Source organism: Panthera onca, chromosome B3 (genome assembly GCF_046562875.1).
Source record: "Panthera onca isolate mPanOnc1 chromosome B3, mPanOnc1 haplotype 2, whole genome shotgun sequence".
NCBI classification, from domain to species: Eukaryota; Metazoa; Chordata; class Mammalia; order Carnivora; family Felidae; genus Panthera; species Panthera onca.
In genome coordinates this window covers 71,259,003-71,272,892 of record NC_138344.1, presented here as the reverse complement: position 1 = coordinate 71,272,892, position 13,890 = coordinate 71,259,003, and the positions used below count along the sequence as shown (strand labels likewise).

Here is a 13,890-nt window from a genome sequence, read left to right as displayed (position 1 = left end):
TAAGAGTCCAACTCTCTTTGATACCAAGAGAAAAGGAGTCCAGATAGGCAGAGAACATGCCAAAATCCTTCCCAGGAAACGGAGTTTGAAGATGTAACAGGAGAAAGGAGAGGAAATTTAGCGAAACTGGGATTTGGTCAGGAGAAAAAGAACCAGGAAATGGGGGGGGGGGGGGGTTGGTAAACTCGGGTCCCAGAGGAGGCTGCAGGGTCCTTCACGTGTTCAGATCCCCTACGGGCACCTCACTTCCCAGCGGCGCTGGGCTCGCAGGCCTGCACCAGGGCTGCCACACCCCGCCCGGACGCTTTCCCTCCCCGCTCCCCGCCAGCTCCTCCTCCGGCTTCCACTCCTCCCAACAGTGGAGCCAAGAGCCCAGCTCCCGCTTCCGGCCGCCGAGAACCGAGAGGCCCCGCGTCCGACAGCCAGGGTCTCCGGCCCCACTGGCTCCGGGGGCGGTCCAGGCGCAGGTAGAAGCCGGCCCGGGCCCTGGGACCCGAGGCTGGGCTCGGCAGCCGGAAGCCGGCGGGAAGGGCCCAGCGCCGCCACTTAGAAAGCGCCCAGGAGCGCGGAGGGCCAGCGCCGACAGGTTGGGGGGGGGGGGGGGGGGTGGAGTCTGCCCGCCGCGCCCTCCCGGAACTCCGGGAGGGATTGTGGGTGTGAAAGGGAAGTGGGGGAGAGCCGGCTGGGACCGTGAGGAGGAGGGAGGGGCAGGGGATGGAAGGCCCCGGGAAGAGGCCAGGTGAGATAAGTGTTCACTCCTCCGCCCCGAGTGCTCCTCGGAAGGGAGAGTAGCTGCCGCTAGTGAACCGTAGGTGGTGCGAGCACTGCCTCTAATAAGGAGGTGTGCTGGAACAGGAGAGACTGGCAGCTCACTTAAAAGTGGGTATTCATGTGTTAACATGGCAAGGTCTCCAAGACACACTAAGTGTGGAAAATGCTCCTGTTTGTGGACAGGAAGAAGAAGAGGGGCGGGGGGAGGTGGGGTGGAGAAACATGTATTTGTATATGCATAGAAAAGTGTCTGAAACCGTGCAAACTGTTAGCCGTGGTGATCTCTGGAGAACGGAGCTAGAGATGGGATTTTACTTTTCATTGGTAGTCCAGCTGAATTCCCGTCACAAACTCCAGGGTGCAAAAAATATTTAACTCTATTTTTCTTTTAACTTACTTTTTATTGTAAGTTTTTTGTTTGTTTGTTTTCAATCTTGAGTCAGTTCCGAGATTCCCCCACTCCTTTCCCTAGGGGCTTATATAATGCAAAGACATGACGGAAGTGTACAGGGCACAGAGGCCGACATTCTTGATGTGATTTGCTCACACTGGTATCTGGTGAGATACCACTGTCTTTTCTAGTTCTGGTTTGACAATCCCTTCAAGTCTTGGAAGTATTCTGCATTCCTGTCCCTAAGCTCTTGTATATTAAGATCTAAGTGATAGACTTAACAGCATACTTATTCCTAAAGTACTTAAATGTAAATAGGAGATAAGCACTTGTCCAAATAAGTAAATACACACGTAATGGTATAAATTCAAGCATTTTCTCAGGCAGAGGTTTTAAAATTGCTGTTAATGGGGATTCTAGGAGATCCATGAATGGGCTCCCTGACAGTTAAGTGCAAAATAGAATATACTCATGTTTTTCTGTGAAAAATCTACATAGCTTTCACTAGATTCTCAAAAGCCTCTGAATCCCACTGACTAGGCATTGTAGAAACAATGGTGAACAAGGCTAAAGGGGTCTCTGTCCTCAGGAACTTATAGTCTAGTAGGGGGGAAGACAAACAGGCAATTACAACATAAGGGTGTGTCTATGATAGAGAAAATTTGCTGTTGTGAGAACATAGAGCTATCGACATCAGACGGCGCTGGCTGTCAGCAAAGGTTCCTTAGAAGAACTATTAGATTGAGGCCTGCAGAGTGACAGGAAAGTAGAATTTGGACTGGTAAAGGAGGGGCTGGGGAAGGGAGTGGTCTTGGCACAAGGAAGAGTGTTTTAGGCGTCTGCCTGTGTAAAGATCCAAGGTCAAGAGATACCTGGGCAATTCATAAGCTTAAAAGAGTTTGTATGGTTGCATCTTAGATGTAAGTAGCAGTAAGAGATGAGTCTGGGAGAGCATCAGAAGCCAGGTTATGTGTACAATGCTGGTTATGCATATGTGAACAAGAAAGAGGAGCTCCTTGACCCTCAGGGAGTTTTATTTTAGTAAGGAGAAACAATGTACAAGTAGGCATGTAAGCAAACAAAATCACTTTTTATTCATGGTAAAATAAACAAGGTGATGTAGTAAATAGTGGCTGGGGTATGTACTGAGGAGCTCCTTTAGACAGATCTACATATTGTGTGCCATGTAGCTAGGAGGGTTTCAGCAAAGGTGGTGGTGGGTAGAATGGAGAGAATTAGATAGATTTGACAGACGCTGAGGGAGTAGAATCAATAGGAATCTAAATCAATAGGATTTAGTAGCTTACTGGATGATGATAATAACAAATAATAAAAGCTTCCATTTATTGAACACTTACTAATTACCAGGCACTGCTCTAAATGCTTAATATTTTTTATTTATTGCCGTAATAACTCTGTGAGGTAGGCTTTTAGCTCAGTTTTTGTAGATGAGGAAACTGAGGCACGGAGAGTTGAAGTAACTAGCCCAAGTAGATTCATGGTTCCATCAGGATTCAAACTCAAGTCTATTTCACTCCATACCCCTGTAAGCAGAGGGGGGAAAAGGAGAGGGATTGGATATGGGGATGAGTGGGAGAAAGGTGATACATTTGGGGTATGGAGTTTTGGGTACCTTTGAGTCATCCAAGTGGAGATGTCCAGCAGGCAAATGGATAAATGGATATGAAACTCAGATGAGATCTAGGTCAAGGAATGAATTTGTGAGTTGCCAGCATGAAAATGTTATATGGAGCCAGAGTAGGTGAGACTTCCCTGGGAAAATATATAGAAGGATTAGAATAGAATTCTAAGGAGCTTCACCATTCAGGGGATGACAGAGAAAGGATCTTCATAAGGAGGAGATCAGAGATGTGAGAAGACAACCAGGACAGTAGCACCAAGGCAGCCAGAGGAAAGTAGAGTTTTAATGACAGAGTAAGCAACAGGGTCATATTCTGCTTGAGAGATGAAGTAAAATAAGGACCAAGATGTGTCTGTTCTTGTAGTAACAAGGATTCCATTGGTTAACCAATAGCATAGCTTTGGAGGAATAGGGGCCACAGAATCCCATTTAGTTGGTTGAACAGTGAGTAGGAGGCAAGGAAGTTGAGGTTGGTGGATATAGACATCTTGATCAAAATGTTTGTTCCTCTAGAGCTAAGAATCTAGAGTTCAGATTATGAGTGTGATCCCTATATTTAGCTGGGATCACACTCAAGCTGTAAGGGGCTCTTTCATGAGAAGACATGTCCTTTTCATCTCCAGACATTTTTTTTTTTTTAAACTTCCCTGCTCTTAAGCTACTGCCTTACCTTTTCCCTGCTCTTCTCACTTAGAGTACTCCTCGTATTCTCTCTGTATAATAATCTCTGAATGCATCCTTAGAATGAACCCAGTCCTTGCTTGTTCTCTGCCTGCACATCACTGGCATTGCCAGGAGGACTATTGAAAAGACATATTCCCGGTGCAAATGCACTCCAGTGAAGCCAGGAGCTCATCACCTGTCTTTCTTTCCTTCTAGGCATATACTGGTTGGGCTCCAGCTATGGAGAAACTCCATCGACATGTGTCTACCCACCTGGACATTCTGTCCTTGGAGAACCGGTGCCTGGCCACACTCCCTGACCTGCAGCCTATGGAGAAACCACATGGGCATGTGTCTGCCCACCCAGACATCCTCTCCTTAGAAAACCGGTGCCTGGCCACACTTCCTGACCTGAAGACCATGGAGAAACCATGTGGGCATGTGTCTACCCACCCAGACATCCTCTCCTTAGAAAACCGGTGCCTGGCCACCCTTCCTGACCTGAAGACCATGGAGAAACCACATGGGCATGGGTCTGCCCACCCAGACATCCTCTCCTTGGAGAATCAGTGCCTGGCCACACTCCCCATTCTAAAAAGTACTGTGTCTGCCAGCCCCTTGCTCCACTGTCTCCAGAGAGCTGATTTGGTGAAAGCTGATCATAGCCTGAACATCAGCAACTGCCTGCTCTCTGAGCCTCCAACTTGGAGGGCCCAGTGCCTTTCTGAGGGGCTAGGCCATCTGACCTGTCCCGGGGCCTTTAAATCCCTCTCTGCCACAGAGAGATCTCCTGAAACAGCTTTGGTAATAGCTCCAGGCACTCATGTTGAATCCACCCATGTCTCTTGGATGCTGTAGTCCCTAGATTTTGATGCCAGTTTCCCTCTGTGCTGCTCTGTGCCTGTGTACATTCTGCCCTCAGAGCCTCTTCCTGAGGTGACCTTTACCCTTGGACTGTGTTATTCAGCATCATTAGTTTTATTGCATATCTGGTTCAGATATTCTAGACAACAGAGCCAAAACAGGCTCAGTCCTGAGAAAGCCTCTGCTCAGGAGGAGAGGTAGTGATATTGCAGGAACAGTCAATTAAGTGCTTATGAGATTTTACATCAGGCATGAGACACATCTGCTATACCGGGGTCCACTTTCCTGTATGTATATGTGTAAAGGTACATCCACTTGTACACATCTATACAAGCACATTTAACATATAGGGCAGAATCGGTAGATAAACACATATTCCTTCTGTTGGACTTGGGATTCAGACTGAGGCAAAGGCTGTACTATCTCTGCCAATTACAAGCCATACAGCCTTGGCCAAGATTTAACTTTTTGAAGCTTTAATTTCTTCCTCTTTAAAATGCGTTCAATGAGGGGTTCCTGGGTGGCTCAGTCAGTTGAGCGTCCAACACTTGATTTTGGCTTGGGTTGTGAGATCAGGGTCGTGGGATAGAGCCCCACTTGAAGATCCACACTGAGCGTGGATCCTGCTTGGGATTCTCTCACTCTCTCCCTCTGTCCTTTTCCCCCATTTGCACGCACTCTCTCAAAAAAAATTAATTACTTAATTTATTTAAAAAATATGGTCAATGAAAATCTACTTCATAGGGTCATTTTCAGGATTACTGTTGCCATCTTACATTTATTTGAGGCTTTGCAATTTGCAAAGAGCCGTACATATATTATCCCATTTAATCTAATGGTACCATCAGGTAGGTGGTGGTAGGGAATGAAAAAGCTGAGGCTCTGAGGTCAAGCAGCTCAAGGTTGCTGGGGGATTGATCTGGGACTTGGCCCTTTTTCTTCTGAATGCAAAATACCTTAATAGTACCCTAGGAGGTGTGTTGTGAAGGGCCCCAGGCTCCTAAGCTGTGGCATCAACAAGGAGAGGAAAGCAGGGGGAGATCCCAAAGCATCAGAAGCTTGAGTCAGGAAAGATGGTGTGTGTAACAGTGAGGGGTCACTACCTCAGACAAGACAGATCCGTGCTGGGGAGTAAAGGGAGAGGGGGAGGAGTTTAGATGATAGAAGATAGATGTAGACTCTTCCTGTCCCTGGGAGCTGCCTTCAGATCAGTCTTTGAGGGACTGTGGGTGCATGCTGTGATTAACAAGTGCCACTATCCCCAGGATCATTGTTCCTCTTCAGAAGAGAAAATGCCAGAAGAGAAGGAACGGGCAGAGGTTCAAATGCCTTTTTATAATCTAAGCTTGGGAGAGGAGGAGAAAGTCGAGGAGCCGGTCCTGAAGCTCACTGCTGGGGACTCTGGATCTTGTTCTAAGCCCACTGACCAGGCCATTAAGGAAAAGAAGGTAACAGTTCCAGAGCTGGAGAGAAGTTGATGATGGTGGAGGGGTGGGTGTGGGGTGGCATGGGAGGGGTGGTGACCAAAGGCCGAGCCAGATCCCCTCCACAGATGGAAGGGGAAAGAGAGGGGGCATTGCCCAGCTCTTATTTCTCACTCCCTAATCCCCTTTTCAAACCTCTCAAGTTGGACAAACATCTTCCTGAATGTGGAGTTGTTTCTCTCTGTTCTAGATTTCCTAAGTTGGCCTGTGCGGGTGCTTGAGTTGGTCCTCATTCCCTCTTTTTTCCCTTCTCCCCTCTCTTTCCTGATTCTCAGATGGTTCTCATGAGCTTGCTGTGCTCCACGCTGGCATCAAATGTAAACATAAAAGATGCACATGACCCTACCTCGGTGTCCCTCTTCGAAATCTGTAGTGAACTTGCCCCCTTGGAGCCTGAGTTCATCCTCAAGGTACTTGCTGTGAGGGAGAGGATGGGAGCGGGAAGCAGGGAGGTGGGAACTGTGGCCGGGGTGTGTGATGGGTCGGTGGCCAGCTTGGTACCGGGGGTGGAAAGGAGGAAGTTCACTTGGGAAGGGAAGACGATCTTTGGGTGAGTCTGCGAGCTAGTCCCTGGGGTTCTTTGAGGAGCAGGGGAGGATGAGATTGGGAAAGAGTATACTAGGGTTCATTTGTTTAGTAAGTACACAGGCTAAGTACACAGTGCTATGCCTTGAGGGTCATTCTAACAGATGTAATTAAACTTGAATCTGGCTGTTAAGGAGCTTATGATATTGTTAGGGAAGCTGAACACTACCAAGTATTATATAAATGCAAATGGAGTAATAGGTAGTGAATGCTTCAGAAGCAGAGGAGAGGGGGAAAAAGTGTTTTTCTATGAGGCTTTGGAAGACATCAGGTTTAATCAGCAGTTTGAACCCTGGGTAAAATTTCCATAGAACTTGATGGTGGGAAGCCTTCTAAGTGCCTGGTTGACTTGGGAGGTGATCAGTAGACTCCAAAGAAGCCATGCTGCAAAGGTGGATAAGGTCTAGATTATGGAGATGTAGAATGCCAAGCCCGGAGGCTTGGACTTTCTATTTTATAGACCATGTAAAGGGCTCAGGAAAGGTTTTATGAAGGCAGATTAGGGTCACAAGTTAGTTTTGGGCATGACGTTGTGGGACAAGAGGCCAAGATGCCTGCCTTCCCCACCCTGTGCCCTAGGCATGTCTGTACACTAGGCAGCAGCTGAACATCCGGGATGTGGCCAACAAAATGTTAGCCATTGCTGCCTTCTTGCCCGTCTGCCGCCCTCACCTGCGACGATATTTCTGTGCCATTGTCCAGCTGCCTTCTGATTGGATCCAGGTAGCTGAGTTCTACCAGGTATGGCACTCAGTTTCCTGAGCTTTGGCTCTTACTGGTTCCTTCTCCTTTGCTCATTGCATCCCTGTAGAAAATTCTCAGCCAGTTTTACCTTCCCTCAGCTGTCTTCAACCCTACAGCCCAGGCAGGACAGCTTCTCCCTGGACTGGGTTGGGTTGCCCAACAGGGGGAAGATGATTGAGAAGGGCTGGACCACAGTTTGAGAAAATTGGTCTGATTCTGGACTTCGTGTTTATGACTGGCCTAGTATCATAGAAGTTGTCACTTTAGAGCTGGGGCTCGGAACCACCTCCGAATTATGTGCTCTCACTTAACCCTATGAAGTGGTCTTCCCCTGTTTTAGAGGGTTGGTTTGTGTCTTACTTCTGATGGCCTCTCCTCCCTCTCTGATAGGACCTGGCTAAAGGAGAGGAGGACAAGCTGGTGCCCCTGCCTGCCTGCCTGCGTGCAGCTATGACTGACAAATTTGCCCAGTTTGATGAGTACCAGCTGGCTAAGTACAACCCTTGGAAGCACCGGGCCAAGAGACGCCCCCACCGGCGCCCCCTCCCTCCAGTCAGTCCCTGGTCAACCTGGTCATTCACAGCCCAGGCCCCTTTTTTCTGGAAGGTGGCAGGGGTTGGGGGGGGGCGGTTTGAAGGAACATGCTGACTCTGGGAGGTCCCACACTGAGCATCTGGGATGTTCCTACTACCAGAAATAAAAGGAGTCAGAGAAAGGCAGAAGAGCCGAGCAGAGCTCAGGGGCAGAGAGGGCAGGGCTTACCTCTTTCCAGAGTGGCTTCTTTTTTGGTAGAGGGGCTTTTGGAACTATTGGAATGAACCTCTCTGGGGACAAGCTCCATTTCCCTTTTTGAACTTGCTTCTTCTGGGGCACCTGGTGGTTCAGTCAGTTGAGCATCTGACTTGGTTTCGGCTCAAGTCATGATCCTAGGGTCATGGGATCAGGCCCCACATTGGGCTCCACGCTGAGTGTGGAGCCTGCTTAAGATTGTCTCTTTCCCTCTTCCTCCCTCCCTCACTCACTCTCTTTCTCTCAAATTAAAAAAATAAATAAAAATTGGGGCCCCTGGGTGGCTCAGTCAGTTAAGCATCTGACTCTTGATATCGGCTTAGGTCATGATTGCGCACAGTCGTGAGATTGAGCCCCGTGTCATGCTCTGCACTAAGCATGGAGCCTGCTTGGGATTTTCTCTGTCCTTCTCTCTCTGCCCCTCTCCAGCTTGTGCACGCATGCGTGCTCTCTCTCTCTCTCTCTCAAATAAACATTAAAAAAATAAATAATAAATAATAAAATGAAATTGCTTTTCTGTCCCTGCAGAAGACAGGGCGCCCATTTTCTGAGACACAACGTTTGCCAAGGTACCTTAAGCCTCTTAAAGATGAACAGAAGAAGGTGAGTACCTTGTTCTGGGGTTCTATATGTGCATGTTCAACTTTTTCTCAACTAATATTTTGAAATGGAATTCCATTTAGTTTAGAAATACTAATGGTGTGGTAGGCACATATCAATTTCCTACCTGGTCACTTCTCGGTCATGGTAATAGGGTCAGATTTTGAGAGCACAGGGAAAGGCTCCTTTTATTTTTCAGTTTGCCCCCCTTGGTATTTACTGACAGGTGGTATGTCTAGCGGGATAAGTGACTTTAAAATGTGTGAAACATCTGCCTTTCATGGGATGTTTGAAAAACAAACCAAACAAAACCTTTTTGCGTTAATGACAAATAAGGCACTGCACTTAGTGGTTAAGATCATAGAATCAGGACTTAGTCCTGGGTTTCAATCCCACCACCACCACCACCACTTGTGGGCTATGTGACATTAGCCAAATGACTTACCCTGTTTTCCCTCAGTTTTCTCAGATGTAAAATGGGGATAATAATAGCACCTCATTGGGTGCTTCATTGGGGTTTTGCGAAGATTAAATCAGTTACTGAATTTGAAGTATTTCTGGGATACCTGGGTGGCTCAGTCGGTTGAGCATCCAACTCTTGATTTCTGCTCAGATTGTGATCCCGGGGTCTTGAGATTGAGCCCCGCATCATGCTTTGTGCTGAGTGCGGAGCCTGCTTGGGATTCTTTTTCCCTATGCCCTTCTCCCCAGCTTGCAGTCTCTCCCTCTCTAAATAAATAAATACATACATACATACATACATACATACATACTAACAGTACATGGCACTGAATAAGTGTTAGCTATCACCAATCATCGTTAAAATTGATTGTTAGGAAAATGTATGGTAGTGTTATAAGAGAATACATTTTCAGTTGGTCAACTGATTTTTTCTCTTTATCCTAATACATCCCAAACTTGGCTTTTCTACCACAGATGATTCTGGAAGCCACTTCTTTCAGTTTATTCATTCCTCACAGCTTGCATTGTGCTGATACCTCCATTTACCTCCTCCTCCAAGTCTCAGTGATTTAAATAAGAGCTGCTTTTTTCCTTTCCCTCCTTCTAAGAATAAGATGTTCTCTGTTCATTTTATCCCAATCTTGTTTTTCACAAGCCAATTATTTCATGGTAACTACTGATAGCTCAATCTTGTATAAATAAACACAGTGACCCCAAAGAGCTACTATCATGTGTTCTCTGCAGAAACTCTTGTTGCTGGAGATTTTTGCCCCCATTCCTACTCTTTACCTAGATCTACTTTGGGGAAAGAAATGACCTCATAGCTATAGGAGGTCTGAGGTTCTGATTTCTGAAGCAAGTGACTATGGTCATAGATTAAATGACCCCTGTGTGACTTGAGGGATATTTCCACAGTTTGAGGAGACCTACAATGCAGTGCCAAAGAAAATTCAGCCGAGATTCACCCTGAAGAAGTTAGTACGGCGACTGCATATCCAGGAGCCTGCTCAGCATGTCCAAGCTCTGCTGGGCTACAGGTGAGAAGACACACCCTGAGCATACCTTCCACCTGGGTAACGCCATGGCTTTTTCAACATCCATGGTCCCAGCGCCTGTAGTTCTGACCCTGGCAACATTAGTTTAGGCAGACATGGCCTGTAAACGTGACTTTGACTGACTGACATTTTCTTTTCTGAGTTATTTTCAGCTGGCCTGGAAATGATAAGCTTTTCTTCCTCTGTTGCAGATACCCATCCACCCTACAAAAGTTTTCTCGAAGTCGCCTCCCTGGGCCATGGGATTCTAGCAGAGCTGGGAAGCGGATGAAGCTCCCTCGGCCGGAGACCTGGGAGCGGGAGCTGAGCTTGCGGGGAAACAAAGCTTCTGTCTGGGAGGAACTCATTGGTAGAGTAACTTTGACCCTATATGCCCTTCCTCTCTTCCCCGTGCATACCTCTACATTTTGGACCCTGACTTAATTTCCATGGCATGGTACAGTTATTCTCTTGCCTGGTGGTTGCCTCACTGAAAGTGATCGGATTTATGAGGTTTGCCACTGACCGTACCAAAGTGGACCAGCGGTACCTGCTTTTAGTAGCATTGGCATCATAAGGGAGATCATTCTTCCAGATGTGGCTAGGTGATGCACCAGCCTCTACCGACACATGACAAAAGTGGTACCTTCTCTCTGATTTCACTTGCATCATACTGGGTAAGCCATCCAAACAAGATAGGACTGGCACACAGCATATTGGAATCTCCACAGAAACCCATATTTAGGACATGGACTATTTAGGTCATTTGCCCATACTGATAAAGAAAAAAAAACATTTTAAATTGGGAGGCCCAAGTTACTTTCAGTCTTCTGTTTGTCTCTTTTAGCCTATTTTTAACTATAGAAGGCTCTTTCTATGCGATTTTGTCTTTTTTTACTTCCTCTTTCATCTTTGAAAATTTCAAGTCAGTTTCTATCTGTTGAAAAATATCTTGGTGTAGATCTTTTGACTGCTTGAGTTTTGGAGACTTCATATTTTGGAGCTTCAGAAGCCCCATTTGTTTTGACCTGTTTCTCAGTGAACTGCCAAGTACAGATTATACTCACGGCAGCCCAAATTGCTTAGCTGTTTATCTGTCCCTGCTCTCACTGTGGTGGTGTAGCCATCAGAATCACATGGGAATTGAATACACACATGCATACACACATGCCTGATAGCCTCTTCCCCAACATTTGATACTTTGAGTGGAATAGGATGAAGTCTGTCCTGAAGGATGGCATCCAGGATGTGTAGATGATTCTGGTATGTGTCATCTCCACTTCCTCCCTCTGCCCCTGAAAATTAAAACTGTCATTTATCTAGGCTGAGACTAATGCCCATAGTCTAATCTGGTGGTCTCCAGAGTTTTTTGATCTTATATTACACAAAAAGTTTTGGAATATACCAGAATATATGTATATATAATTAAAACAGTCTGATATATGTATGAATAAATTATGTACTTTAGGAAATACATAAAATATAATTATGTAAATACAGATCTGAAAGTAAGTATAAATAAATAAAATACAAAAAATGTAAATAATTATAAGAATAAGAATAAAATATAAGATTAAGTGTAATTACATAGACAGACCCCTCTTTGGAGAACACAGGGCTCATTAATAACACACTAACAGTTTTTTGGAATGCAATCGGTGAATTTCTCAGTGTAAAGGATAAATGTTCAATTTATTTTCTAGTATCATAAATATGATATTTGACTTAATTTCTTATCTGAGTGATCTAGAAAGCCTTTCATACACAGCAATAGTTGAGAACACTTTATGAGTTGATGAAGGATGTAATAGTTTACCAGTTGTCACACATAGTTTACATGGTATATATCAACCTAATTGTTCTATACAGTTTGTGAACCAGAATTATGAACTTGAGAACCCCAGGACTTCGAGAAGGCTGAAAGCTTCTCCCTATAATTCAAAGAGACTTACTTCACCTTAAAAAAAGGCACCACCACTCTCTTGATGAAAGCTGCTGGAAGAGCCTGGGGTGGGAGCAGGGGCTGACAGGTCATGTCTCTAAAGTGGTCTGAATACACCTCTGGGGGTACCCAGGAAAACTATCACACCTCCTCCTTATGTTTACCCTTATCTAAAAGAAAGAATTTTCCCACTATTTACCATATGAATCAAACCCCTATCATCACTCAGTCCATGTGTTCTATGGTACATGTCCCATATGAGAGTTCAAGTTTATTGAGGAAGAGTAGGGGTTTCACAATGTGCATCCATGAAATCCCCTCACTCTTTTTTGGTTTCTGCATAATGACTTATCAGTATTTATCCTTGAATTGTAAGTGGATTTAGAATTATTATTCAGCCTTAACCAAACTAACCATCTAAAATTGACATAAGCCTTGGGGCATGTGGGTGGCTCGGTCAGTTGAGCATCTGACTTTGGCTCAGGTCATGATCTCATGTGAATTCAGGCCCCATATGAGGGCTCACTGCTGTCACTGCAGAGCTGGCTTCGGTTCCTCTGTCCCCCTCTTTCTCCATCCCTTCCCTACTTGCACTCTATCTCTCTCAAAAATAAGCATCAAAAATAAAATAAAATAGAATAGGCATAAGCCTTAAAAAGATTATTGAGAAACTATGACTTGAAGATGATACTAGTATTACAAAACAAATGGATGATAAGAAAGTGATGGGGCGAAATTCTGCTTCAGTGCAAATCTTTTTCACCTGCATTTAAATGAAAAGCAATGACTATTTAATCATATTTCACAAGAAGTTTGCCAGAGAACTTAGAAATAAGCAGGAAGATTACTTGAAATATGAACTTACATTCACTATAATTGAAGGTGAACCTTACCTTAGGTGTATATTGTACCTAGAAATATTAACTACTGATTGCAGTACATATGTATTTATTAATAAACAAACTTACACTAGGAAATTTCACATTTCACCATCTATACTGTTTATAAATCATTAACAAATTTATTTTTTTAATGTTTGTTTATTTTTGAGAGAGAGAGTGCTTGCACGCGCGTGTGAGTAGGGGAGGGGCAGAGAGAGAGAGGGAGACACAGAGTCCGAAACAGGCTCCAGGATCTGAGCTGTCAGCACAGAGCCCCACTCGGAGTTGAACTCATGAACTGTGAGATCATGACCTGAGCTGAAGATGGATGCTCAACCTACTGAGTTACCCAGGCGCCCTTGGAAATCATTACTCTAGATTAAGAGAATATGTTTTGCCAGTTAAGTCCAATCTTAGGGCTAGAGCCAGCAGACAAAGTAATAATATACGTTGTTTATTCAAACAGACATTCCATAAACAGTATTGTATAAATCTTGCTCCACACTTCAGGCCAATCCTGTTTTTATCTTTCCAGACCTCTAAAACATTTTGAGTAGGATAGATCACATGTTATAGTACCTCACTCTCTCCATCCTGAATTTTCTACATGACTTCTTGCTCTGGTCTGTGACCTCTCTTACTTGTCCTTTGTTTGCTTTCCTTACCCTGTGCTGACCCTCCACAGAGAATGGGAAGCTACCCTTCATGGCCATGCTTCGGAATCTGTGCAACCTGCTGCGGGTTGGAATCAGTGCCCGCCACCATGAGCTTGTGCTCCAGAAACTCCAGCATGAGGTATGTGTGAGGCTCAGGAGGACTAGTGGGTGTGGAGATGCTGGCACATCTTCCTTGTGGCTGGGGAAGGTCATGGCCACCAAGCTAATTCCACATGAACTATACACAGGTACATGGGGAGACAGATCTAGGGAGACAACCCCCAGAGATTCAAGTATAAAAACTTTTCCTTTTTATTTTCTGGGATCACTGATTTACCAAGAAGAAGCACTTTTGTGATGTAACTGACTTCAGAGGGAGTCT

General features: G+C 45.2%; 1 protein-coding gene across 14 annotated transcripts in view; it reads left to right on the top strand.

Moving 5' to 3' along the window:
• Nucleotides 1-333: 333 nt before the first annotated feature.
• TEP1 (telomerase associated protein 1) overlaps nucleotides 334-13,890 on the top strand; it is a 44,530-nt gene continuing 30,973 nt past the window's right edge. For 7 of the 14 annotated variants that reach the window (XM_078448422.2, XM_078448424.2, XM_078448426.2 and 4 more), the window contains exons 1-10: nucleotides 1,308-1,329; nucleotides 3,684-4,271; nucleotides 5,597-5,779; nucleotides 6,091-6,225; nucleotides 6,980-7,141; nucleotides 7,535-7,696; nucleotides 8,462-8,536; nucleotides 9,911-10,032; nucleotides 10,242-10,399; nucleotides 13,538-13,647. In XM_078448422.2, the coding sequence (XP_078304548.2) occupies nucleotides 3,708-4,271; nucleotides 5,597-5,779; nucleotides 6,091-6,225; nucleotides 6,980-7,141; nucleotides 7,535-7,696; nucleotides 8,462-8,536; nucleotides 9,911-10,032; nucleotides 10,242-10,399; nucleotides 13,538-13,647 (1,671 nt within the window). In that variant the 5' untranslated portion in view covers nucleotides 1,308-1,329; nucleotides 3,684-3,707. Of the gene's footprint in view, nucleotides 468-662; nucleotides 740-762; nucleotides 880-1,307; nucleotides 1,330-3,683; nucleotides 4,272-5,596; nucleotides 5,780-6,090; nucleotides 6,226-6,979; nucleotides 7,142-7,534; nucleotides 7,697-8,461; nucleotides 8,537-9,910; nucleotides 10,033-10,241; nucleotides 10,400-13,537; nucleotides 13,648-13,890 lie in introns of those variants that run through there. The other 7 variants (XM_078448420.2, XM_078448421.2, XM_078448423.2 and 4 more) reach the window with 4 other exon arrangements.